This window comes from Ursus arctos, unplaced genomic scaffold (genome assembly GCF_023065955.2).
Source record: "Ursus arctos isolate Adak ecotype North America unplaced genomic scaffold, UrsArc2.0 scaffold_31, whole genome shotgun sequence".
Classification (NCBI taxonomy): domain Eukaryota; kingdom Metazoa; phylum Chordata; class Mammalia; order Carnivora; family Ursidae; genus Ursus; species Ursus arctos.
The window spans coordinates 27,888,778-27,901,884 of NW_026622997.1; the positions used below are offsets into that span (position 1 = coordinate 27,888,778).

The 13,107-nt window shown below is 39.1% G+C and overlaps 1 protein-coding gene across 1 annotated transcript in view; it reads right to left on the minus strand.

Annotated features, from left to right (window-relative positions):
* The window catches only part of LOC130542235 (butyrophilin subfamily 1 member A1-like), a 101,566-nt gene that overhangs the window by 20,420 nt on the left and 68,039 nt on the right, over positions 1–13,107 (minus strand). The window contains exon 6 of the mRNA XM_057304952.1: positions 1,827–1,847. Within this exon, the coding sequence (XP_057160935.1) occupies positions 1,827–1,847 (21 nt within the window). The remainder of the gene's footprint in view (positions 1–1,826; positions 1,848–13,107) is intronic.

Here is a 13,107-nt window from a genome sequence, read left to right on the forward strand (position 1 = left end):
AGTTTTAGGTATTCTTCAATTATATACCTTCTGGTCTAATTTTCCTCACATGCAAGATGAGGTTGTTATCACCTCTATCCATTGTTGGAAAGGAAATCTAATTATTTCTACACTAAATAACTTGAAAGGAAGGAGAATAAAGCATTACACGATGTGAATTAAGTTTAAAAGTAATGACCTAACCCTACATTAGGGTGACACTTATACATCTGCCAGACAAAAATACTACCATTTACACACACCTTATTAATAAATTTACCTGACAGAAGTAATTAACCTACATAAAGGACATGCAAAGATGCAGAAGTAATAATGACGGAAGTTGAAATATAAAATAAGACTGCAAACTTCAGTTGGAAAGATAAAATAACGAGGCAAAATCATAGAAAAATACATGTACTTGGAGTTGACAAAGATGATGATGGAGAGATTGAAGACAAATGTATGAGAATCAGGTAAAGCAAAGACATACAGAGAATAATAAGTCAATTAAATTTGCTTTTTACCTACTTATCTAAACACAGAGGGGGAATTAATTCATGAAGAAAAGACTAATATTAGGAAGGGAGGAGGGAAAAACTTGAAACACTTCTATAATTTTCTTCTGGTGCAAAGCGACTTACATTTTTGAGAACTGGGAACACTATGCTCCAAAGGCATTTTCATCAACAATAGGTAATTTTGGTTTGTAACTCCCGCTTGTGTAAAAGGTACACTTTAGCACTTATTTTAAGAAAATGAGACCCAGAGAAGTGAAATAGGGCTTTCTCTGGGATAGCCAATGCCAAATTATTCATCTTGCATTGGCCTTCTACCATCTTGAAAGTAAAGCACAACATATATACACGAGATAGGTTCTCCGAAAGTGAAAAGTAAGCATGCAGTATTGACACTCAACCACCAATAATAGTATCTTTAGCATCGCTCATGGCATGTTTGCTACAGAAATTAAGGTGATTTTTTAAATATTCTAATCCCTATGAAAACATAAGTAAAATTGAAAAAAGAAATCATCTAGCTAACGATGGGTTATTAAACTTTATGACTATTTTAGGGTCTTATAAGAGAACTTTATAGGAACATCTTGGACAATAGCTTCTCATGTCACATTAAAAAAATCAGATTGAGAAATATCAATGATATTTCCTTCAGAAATAAAACTTATGTACAAAGATGCAAACGGAAGACGACTTTGCAGAATTAATCATTGGGTGAATTAAAATGTAAAGAAAAAGTGTAACTATAATGGCTGGAGAAAAAAAAAACAGGCCCAATTATCTAAAAGTACTTACATACAAGAGAATGCTTGACTAATGATTAATGGCAATGGAAGAGTGAGCCTCAGTCTCACACTTGACCAATGAATAACATCAGAAGTTACAGGTGTTTGAAAGGAAAATGGATAAAGGATTTAACTCAGTAACTTTAGAGTGCTCTCCCATGTCCTCAAGATTGAGGTAGTATCATGTATATAGTAATGAGGACCCATCCCTGGAATACATGATAGGGGACCTAGGTAATGAGTTGTAGATAAATGTAATTGAATGGAAACCATGTGACCATTAGCTAAATTCCTTTATTTCACCAACTTCATAATTTTTACACACTGGCCAGGCATAAGATGAAGAAAAGAGGTATGGGAAAGGATGGAAAACAGAAGTGAAGGAAACTTAATATGGGAAAAGTGCAGAAACCAAATAATGGGGAGGGAGAGCAGACATTCAAAAGGGAGGGAGAGCCAAGGGATGGCATGCAAGTGAAGAGGCAGGAAATGTCAGTGGTGAAAGCCATCATAGTGCAGACTAAAGGGTTGTCAGAGTACTTACCATTCTTTTTCTGAAGTTCTTCTGAGAAACAAAACAAAAAGATTAATGTGCTATTAATGTAACTATCAAAGTAAACATAAAGAAAATTAAATTTGTTAAAAAATAAGAACGTAAAGTTAAAACTAACAAAATGCTGCACACAGGCACACATCCACACACACACACACACACACACACACACACACATCCCAGTGGTAGCAGGAGAGCTCATTTTGACTTACATAATCCTCTCCAGAAAATAAAAAGGAAAAAGGAAAGAGTGATGATTTTACTGAATTAGAGAATAAATGAGGAATGTTATTTCTGGTGATTACATTTTATAGATATCTTTTTATAATGTTCTCATTCTTTCCCTAATAGGTTCTTTAACTCTTTCTATATCTACCTCTATCTTTATATATCATGCATGCACACACACACACAGAAGTTCTGTCTCTATATACACACAAACACATATATAGATGATGATAGATAGATAGATAGATAGATAGATAGATAGATGATATAGATATACAAACAGAATCTCACCAATTACATGCTTATTCATATGAACATATGTTATACATAACATATGTAATACATAGGTTATATATATACAGGTACATAGCAACATGTAGTATTCATTTGCCAGCTCTTGGCATATGATTGTGGAATTCATCACAAAAGTTAGAAAGTGAATAATTCCAATGAATGCATACAAATCTTTTCTCAGCTCTGGTCACATTCACTTTTGTACTTAAGAAAATGTTACAAGAGTATCCAGTTGGGTTGTGAGTTAATTCCTCACAAATAATTATTTGATAAAAAAAATCACTAAAGAATTTTGAGTATTTAATTGGAAAAAAATGTTTAAAGGTAAATTATTGTCATAATTTTGTTCTTCCTTCTCTCACTTCATCCTCTTGTTATTCTCTCTCTGCCTTCCTTCCAATTCCTTATCTTCAATTGTTCCTGTATCTCCAAGCTTTGCTTTCACCACATGATGATGATGATTATTATTGTATTGAAGTAAAATGGTGAGAAGGAGAAAATAAGAATGAAAGTTGAGAGGAAAGAAATGAGAGTGAAGAAAGAAAAAGAAGGGAGTAAATTAATTGAAGGAACCATCCACATTATGGAGATTAAAAAAAATCCAAGGAGAAATAAATAATGGTGGTGATTTCAGCACCCCACTTTCATCAATGAATACATCGTCCAGACATAAAATCAATAAGGAAATATTGGATTTGAACTACAATTTATATCAAATTGACCTAATAGACATATACAGATCATCCCATTCAACAGTACCAAAATGCACATTCTTTTCAAGCGCACTAGAGACATTCTCCAGGATAGAGCATATGTTAGATCACAAAACAAGGCTTGACAGACTTGTGAACATTTGAATCATATCAAGTAAATTTTTTTGGTTACAATGATATGAAACTATAGGTCAATAACTGGAGGAAAGGTGACAAATTCACAAATACAATGAGATTAAACAACATGTTCTGAAAACCCAATTGGTCAAAGAAGAAAACAAAAGGGAGGTCAAAAAATATCTTGAGATATATGAAAATGGAATCACAACATACAGAAACATAAGGGAAAGAGCAAAACAGTTATAAGAGGAAAATTTATAGTGATCAATCCTACACTAAGGAAGAAGAAAGATCTCAAACAAACAACTTAATTTGATGCCTCAAGGAAATGCAAGAATGAACTAAACCCAAAGTTAGTAAAGGAAAGAAATAATAAAGATCATCCGAGATATAAACGTAATAAAAGCCAGAAAACAATAGAAAAGATCAATGAAACTTAAAGTTGGTTTTTGGAAAGATAAACAACATTGACGGATCTTATTTACACTACCTCAGAAAAATTGGAGAAGATTTAAATGAATAAAATTGAAGAAGATGTTACAACCGATAAAGCAAACAATCAATAGATGAAAAACTAACTTTTTCTCCACATTCTCACCAACAGTTGTTATCTTGTGTTGGTGGGATTATAAATTGGTTCAGCCATATGAAAAAAAAAAAAACAGTATAGAGGATCCTCAAAAAATTTAAACTGAGAAACTCAAGCAATTTATGGAAACCAATGAGAATGAAAACACATCGGTCCAAAACCTATGGGACATTTCAAAGGCAGTCCTAAGGGGAAAATACATAGCCATCCAAGCCTCACTGAAAAGAATGGAAAAATCTAAAATGCAGTCCTTACATTCTCATCTTAAGAAGCTGGAGATGGAACAGAAGAACAGGCCTAACCCACAAATGAAAAGACAATTGATTAAGATTAGAACAGAGATCAATGAATTAGAAACCAGGAGAACAGTAGAGCAGGTCAACAAAGCTAGAAGCTGATTCTTTGAAAGAAATGATAAGATCGATAAGCCACTGGCCAGACTTATTCAAAAGAATAGAGAAAGGACCCAAATTAATCAAATTATGAATGAATGGTGAGAGCTACCGACCAAAACCAAGGAAATAGAAACAATCATTAGAAACTATTATCAACAACTATATGCCAACAAATTAAACAACGTGGAGGAAATGGATGCCCTCTTGGAAACGTGTAAACTACCAAGACTGAAACAGGAAGACACATTATCTAAACAGACCGATTAACCATGAAAAGATTGAAGTAGTGATCAAAAACCTCCCAAAAAACAAGAGTCCATGGCCTGATGGATTCCCTGTAGAATTCTACCAAACATTCAAAGAAGAAATAACACCTATTCTACTGAGGCTGTTTCAAAAAATAGGAACAGAAGTAAAACTACCAAACTCATTTTATGAGGCCAGTATTACCTTGATGCCAAACCAGTCAAGGACCCCATCTAAAAGAGAATTACAGACTGATACCCCTGATGAATATGGATGCCAAAATTCTCAACAAGATCCTAAGTAATAGGATTCAACAGCACATTAAAAGGATTATCCATCACGACCAAGTGGGATTCATCCCTGGGATGCAAGAGTGGTGTGATAGAAAACATTAATAAGAGAAGAGAACCACATGATCCTCTGAATTGATGCAGAAAAAGCATTTGACAAAATACAGCATCCTTTCCTGATTAAAACACTTCAGAGTGTAGGGATAGAGGGCACATTCTTTAATTTCATAAAAACTATCTATGAAAAGCCTACAGCGAATGTCATTCTCAATGGGGAAAAGCTGAGAACCTTTCCCTTAAGATCAGGAACACGACAAGGATGCCCACTCTCACCATTACTACTCAACACAGTACTTGAAGTCCTAGCAACAGCAATCAGACAACAAAAGGGAAAAAAAGGTATTCAAATTGGCAAAGAAGAAGTCAAACTGTCTCTCTTGCAGATGACATGATACTCTATATGGAAAACCCAAAAGACTCCACCCCCAAATCACTAGAACTCATACACCAATTCAGTAATGTGGCAGGATACAAAATCAATGCTCAGAAATCAGTTGCATTTCTATACACGAACAATGAGACTGAAGAAAGAGAAATTAGGGTATTAATTCCATTTACAATAGCACCAAAAATCATACAATATCTTGGAATTAACTTAACCGGAGAGGTAAAGGATCTATACTCTAGAAACTACAGAACACTGATGAAAGACATTGAAGAAGACACAAAAGGATGGAAAAACATTCCATGCTCATGGATCAGAAGAATAATCATAGTTCAAATGTCTATGTTACCCATAGCAATGTACACTTTCAATGCCATCCCGATCCAAATACCAATGACATTTTTCAAAGAGCTGGAACAAACAACCCTAAAACTTGTGTGGAACCAGAAAAGACCCCAAATCACCAAAGAATTGTTGAAAAAGAAAAACAAAGCTGGGGCATCATGTTGCCTGATTTGAAGCTATACTACAAAGCTGTGATCCCCAAAACAGTGTGCTACTGGCACAAAAACAGACACATAGACCAATGGAACAGAATACAGACTCCAGAAATGGACTCGTGACTCTACGGGCAACTAATTTTTGACAAAGCAGGAAAAAACCATCCAGTGGAAAAAAGACAGTCTCTTCAATAAATGGTGCTTGGAAAATTGGACAGCTATATACAGAAGAATGAAACTTGACCACTCTCTCACACCATACACAAAGATAAACTCCAAATGGATGAAAGACCTCGATGTGAGACAGGAATCCATCAAAATCATAGAGGAGAACATAAGCTATAACCTCCTTGACATCAGCCATTGCAACTTCTTTCATGACACGTCTCCAAAGGCAAGAGATACAAAAGCAAAAATGAACTTGTGGGACTTCATCAAGATAAAAAGTTTCTGCACAGCAAAGGAAACAGTCATCAAAACAAAGAGACAACCCATGCAATGGGAGAAGATATTTGAAAGTGACACTACAGATAAAAGGCTGGTTTATCTAAGATCTATAAAGAACTTCTCAAACTCAATACATGAGAAACAAATAATCAAATCAGAAAATGGGCAGAAGATATGAACAGACACTTTCCTAATGAAGACATACAAATGGCTAGCAGACACATGAAAAAAGGTTCAACATCATTAGCCATCAGGGAAATTCAAATCAAAACCACACTAAGTTACCACCTTACACCAGTTAGAATAGCAAAAATTGACAAGGCAGGAAACAACAATTGTTGGAGAAGTTGTGGAGAAAGGGGAACCCTCTTACACCTTTGGTGGGGATGCAAGTTGGTACAGCCACTTTGGAAAACAGTATGGAGGGCCCTCAAAAAGTTGAAAACAGAACTACCTTATGACCCAGCAATTGCACTACTGGGTATTTATCCCAAAGATATAGATGTAATGAAGAGAAAGGCCATATGCACCCCAATGTTCATAGCAGCATTGTCCACAACAACTAAACTGTGGATGGAGGCGAGATGCCCTTCAACAGATGAATGGATCAAGAAGACGTGGTCCATATATATAATGGAATATTACTTAGCCATCAAAAAGAACGATTACCCAACATTTGCAGCAACGTGGACGGGACTTGAGGAGATTATGCTAAGTGAAATAAGTCAAGCAGAGAAAGACAATTATCACATGGTTTCACTCATTTGTGGAAGGAAGGGAAGAATGAAGGGGAGGTAAACAGAAGGGGGAATGAACCACAAGAGACTATGGACTCTGGGAAACAAATAGGGTTTCAGAAAGAAGGGGAGTGGGGAATTGGGCTAGGCTGGTGATGGGTTTTAGGAAGGGCATGTATTGTATGGAGCACCGGGTGTTACAGGCCAACAGTGAATCATGGAACACTACATCAAAAACTAATGATGTACTGTATGGTGACTAACATAATAAGAAATTTAATAAATAAATAAACATTAAAAAATCTAATTATGTACTGTATGGTGACTAACATAACATAATAATAAAATTAAAAAAAAATTTAAACCAAGAGCCAAGGATGATGACATAGTAGGAGGACCCTCAGCTCACCTCATCCCATGACACACCCAGGTAACATCTACATCTATACAACTCTGAGAATGCCCTGGGAACTGGCAGAACAGATCTTTCACAGCTATTTGTAGAGACAAGGCCACACCCAGAAAAGTAAAAAATGGTAGCAAGATCTGGTTGGGAACCAAATCCCCAGGCTGACTAACCATAAACTAAAGGAACATCAGAAGCACAGAAAACTGAGATCAGACCCCACATTGGGTACCCATGGCCTTGGGACCCACACTGGGAAGATGAGTCCCTATAACATCTGGCTTTGAAAACCAGCAGAATTTAACTCCTGGAGCTTTAAAAATCATCAGGCTTAACCCTGGAAGAGTTGGAAGCCAATAGGAGACACTTACTGCCCTCAAGGAGCAAGCATACTAAATAACTCAGCAAGAGACACATCAATTAGGAGATCTGGGGTATACCTGTAGGAGATTTATTGACTAAACTTATAATGTGTTCTGGAGGGGCAGGGATCTGCAGAAGATTTCTTAGGAAACAAAAGAACTTGTGAGTGTTATTTTTTTCTCCCCATCCCCCAACCTAGATAATGAGGCAATTGTGGGAGACCCTGTTAACACTCTCTACCTTGCTAGCACTACAAGCCTCACCCTGGGATCCTGTGCAGCCACACCCCTTCCAACCCACCTACTTTTGCAGGCATCCCTCTAAATCATCTAGTGCCCTGCCACACCAAGCCAGCAGCCCCAGCGAGGACCACCACCACTACAAAGTAACTCTTGCCCTGGAAAGGAGAGAAGATAAACTTGCGCATGAGCACACCCACGGTTTTCGAAGCCAAGCCTCTTACCTTGGAGCAATACCTGCCCTTTGGTGTGCCTGCAGCTATGGCAAAGAGGCTAAGTGCAAATAGGTAGGCTGACTTCCAGCCATACCCACCAACATCTCACAGCAGACTAAGCGAGTACTCTCAACAGTGCAGAGATCAAATCCTACCCAGTGCACCCACAAAGAGGGTCGTTGCAACCAGCCGGGCTAAAGGCAATTGTTGTCAGCTGAAACAGAAGGGTACATGCAGCCTACACAGGGAATAACCCTGGAATGCCCAATTCTGGTGACTGAGGGGGATTACTCTTCAGGGCACCATAGGAACTTTTCTACACAAAGCTACTACTCTCAGGACCTGTAGACATACCTGTCCTTCCTAATACATAGACACAAGCACAGAAAATTAGGCAAAACGAGGAGACAGAAGAATATGTCCCAAATCAAAGTATAAGACAAAATCACAGTAAATGAGTTAAAGAAAACTGAGATAAGCAACAAGCTTGATAAAGAATTCAATGTAATGGTGATAAAGAAACTCATTGGACTTGAGAAAAGAGTGGATGAACTCAGTGAGAACTTCAACAAAGATATAAAAAAGAACCAGTCAGAGCTGATGAATTCAATAACTGAAACAAAAATACACTAGATGGAAGCAACAGCAGATTAGAAGGTGCAGAAGAACAGATCAGCAATCTGGAATACAAGGTAATGGAAAGCAACAAAACAAAAGGAAAAAAAAAAGAAGAATAAAATATGAGAAAAGTTTCAGGGAAGTCTATGACATCATCAAACACATTATTTATATTATAGGGATTTCATAAGGAGAAAGAAGGGGGAAGAGAAGTTATCTAAAAGCTTAATAGCTAAAAACTTCTCTAATCTGGGGTAGGAAACAGATGTCCAGGCCCAGGAAGCACAGAGGCTCCTGAATAAGAAGAATCCAAACATGTTCACAAAAAGACACATGATAATGAGAATGGCAGAAAGAAATAATAAAGACAGGATTTTAAAATCTGCAAGGGAAAAGAAAAGAGTTTCATACAAGGGAAACCCTATAAGGCTATAAGCTAATTAAAAAACAAAAACAAAAAACAAAACAGGCCAGGAAAGGAAAAAACAAGAATATTCTACCCAGCACTGTTATCATCCAGAATAGAAGGAAAGATAAAGAATTTCTCAGAGTTTTTGTTAACAAACAAAAGTTAAAGGATTACATAACGACTAACCAGTCTTACAAGAAATGTTTAGGGGAATCTTTAAGTGGAATAGGCCATAATTAGAAGTAAAAAAAAAATATTTAAAAAAGAGGAGTTGAGCCTGAGACGCAGGATGATGCATCTGGATCTCTACAAATGAACATCTCCAGCGCTGAGTATTGAGGTACCAAGAGGGGAGCTGTAAACCGTGCACGGATATCGGAAGATAAACGGAAGGGGGAGGGAGCCGCCGCGTTCGGGCGCCGGGAAGCGGCAGCCACCTGCACAGGGGAGCGGGCGGACTCGCGGTCGGCACCCGCGAAACAGCAGACTGAGACCCTGAACCGGGTGCGTGCGCCACCAGGCTTCTCACAAAACTCCGGAATCGAGGTGTGCTCACCGGACATAGACTGAGACCGGGAGACCCGGGATCGCGCACGGGGCGGCTGGCGGCTGGCGGCATTAGAAACACAAAGGACAGAGACGCGCGGGCCGGTGGCTGGCGGCATTAGAAACACAAAGGACAGAGACGCGCCGGCCCTGGAAGTGAGGGCAGGGTCGCCAAGTTGGTGCGCACATCCCGGGACGCCGCAGGGTTGAGCAGCACCAACAGTAACAGAGTTAAAGTGGCCAGAACATCAGTGGAGAACGGGCCGCAATCCCTCTGTTCTGCGACAATGCAGCCTCTGCTGCTCTGACCCTCAGAAGAGGCATAGCCGGCCGCCAGGGAAAGCCGCCAGAGAACAAAAGCCTGGAAATACCGGCTCAGAGAGTGCCCATCCCCATCCTCCCTCGCAGGGGACACGGAGACTCTACCCAAACAGGGTTGCCTGAGTATCGGCGCGGCAGGCCCCTCCCCCAGAACACAGAAGGCAGGCTGAAAAATCAAGAAGCCCACAACCGGAGGCGCCTGGGTGGCGCCGTCATTGAGCGCTTGTCTTCGGCTTAGGGCGTGATCCCGGCGTTCCGGAAAGGAGTCCCTCATCGGGCTCCTCCGCTGGGAGCCTGCTTCTTCCTCTCTCACTCCCCTGCTTCTGTTTCGTTCTTGCTGTCTGTCTCCCGCTCTCAGATAAGTAAATAAATAAAATCTTTAAAGAAGAAGCCCACATCTCTAAGATCCCTATAAAACAAGGGGCACGGCCTGGGACCCAGTCAATAATTTTGGGCTCTGGAAACCCCACAACCTCTCTTCATCAGAATGACAAGAAGGAGAAGCCCCCCCCCAGCAAAGAAAAGACAGTGAGTCAGTGGCCTCTGCCACAGAAGTAACGGATATGGATGTAACCAAATTATCAGAAATGGAATTCAGAGTAACAATGGTCAAGATAATGAGTAGACTTGAAAAAAGTATTCAGGAAAATATTACTGAGAATATACAATCCCTAAGGGCGGAAATGAGAGCGAATGTGACAGAAATTAAAAATTCTATGAGCCAAATGCAGGCAAAACTAGAGGCTCTGACGGCCAGGGTCACGGAAGCGGAGGAAAGGGTTAGTGAATTGGAGGATGGGTTAATAGAGGAAAAAATAAAAATAGAAGATGGTCTTAAAAAAATCCACGCCCACGAATGTTGGCTACGGGAGATTACTGACTCAACGAAACGATCCAATGTTAGAATCATCGGCATCCCCGAGGGGGTGGAGAAAAACAGAGGTCTAGAAGAGATATTTGAACAAATTGTAGCTGAAAACTTCCCTAATCTAGCAAGGGAAACAAACATTCGTGTCCAAGAGGCAGAGAGGACCCCTCCCAAGCTCAACCATGACAGACCTACACCACGTCACGTCATAGTGCAATTCGCAAATATGAGATCCAAGGAAACAGTATTGAAAGCGGCCAGGGCAAAGAAATTTCTCACGTACCAAGGCAAAAGCATCAGAATTACATCAGACCTGTCTACACAGACCTGGAATGAGAGAAAGGGTTGGGGGAGCATTTTTAAAGCTCTTTCAGAGAAAAACATGCAGCCAAGGATCCTTTATCCAGCAAGGCTGTCATTCAAAATTGATGGAGAAATAAAGACATTTCAGAATCGACAGTCACTAGCCAATTTCGTAACCACGAAACCAGCCCTACAGGAGGTATTACGGGGGGTTCTATAAAAGTAAAAAGGCCCCAAGAGTGATACAAAACAGAAAGTCACAGCCAATACAAACAAAGACTTTACTGACAACATGGCAGAATTAAAAGCATATCTCTCAGTACTCAGCCTGAACATTAATGGTTTAAATTCTGGCTTCAAACGCCACAGGGTTGCAGATTGGATAAAAAGAAATGACCCATCCATTTGCTGTCTACAAGAGACTCATTTCGAACCCAAAGATGCATTCAGACTGAGAGTAAGGGGATGGAGTACCATCTTTCACGCAAATGGACCTCAAAAGAAAGCTGGGGTAGCAATTCTCATATCAGATAAATTGGATTTTAAACTACAGACTATAGTTAGAGATGCAGAAGGGCACTATATTATTCTTAAAGGAAGTATTCAACAAGTGGATATGACAATTATAAATATATATGCCCCCAACAGGGGAGCAGCAAGATACACAAGCCAACTCTTAACCAGAATAAAGAGACATATAGATAAAAATACATTAATAGTAGGGGACCTCAACACTCCACTATCAGAAATAGACAGAACACCCTGGCAAAAACTAAGCAAAGAATCAAAGGCTTTGAATGCCATACTCGACGAGTTGGACCTCTTAGATATATATAGAACACTAAACCCCAGAACCAAAGAATACTCGTTCTATTCTAATGCCCATGGAACATTTTCAAGAATAGACCATGTTCTGGGACACAAAACAGGTCTCAGCCGATACCAAAAGATTGAAATTATCCCCTGCATATTCTCAGACCACAACGCTCTGAAATTGGAACTCAACCACAAGGAAAAATTGGGAAGAAACTCAAACACTTGGAGACTAAGAACCATCCTGCTCAGGAATGACTCGATAAACCAGGAAATCAAAAATCAAATTAAACAATTTATGGAGACCAATGAGAATGAAAATACAACAGTCCAAAACCTATGGGATACTGCAAAGGCAGTCCTAAGGGGGAAATACATAGCCATCCAAGCCTCACTCAAAAGAATAGAAAAATCTAAAATGCAGTTTTTATATTCTCACCTCAAGAAGCTGGAACAGCAACAGAGGGACAGGCCTAATCCACGCACAAGGAAGCAGTTGACCAAAATTAAAGCTGAAATCAATCAAGCAGAAACCAGAAGTACAGTATAGCAGATCAACAGGACTAGAAGCTAGTTCTTGGAGAGAATCAATAAAATTGACAGACCACTGGCAAGACTTATCCAAAAGAAAAGAGAAAGGACCCAGATTATTAAAATTATGAATGAAAAAGGAGAGGTCACGACGAACACCATTGAAATTGGAAGGATTATTAGAAATTTTTATCAACAGCTATATGCCAATAAACTAAGCAATCTGGAAGAGATGGAATCCTTCCTGGAAACCTATAAACTACCAAGATTGAAAAAGGAAGAAATTGATTTTTTAAACAGGCCAATTAATTATGAAGAAATTGAGTCAGTGATAAACAACCTTCCAAATAACAAAACTCCAGGCCCGGACGGTTTTCCTGGGGAATTCTACCAAACATTCAAAGAAGAAATAATACCTATTCTCCTAAAGCTATTTCAAAAAATAGAAACAGAAGGAAAGCTACCAAACTCATTCTATGAGGCCAATATTACCTTGATCCCCAAACCAGGCAAAGACCCCCTCAAAAAGGAGAATTACAGACCGATTTCCCTAATGAATATGGACGCCAAAATCCTCAACAAGGTACTTGCTAATAGAATCCAACAGTTCATTAAAAGGATTATCCACCACGATCA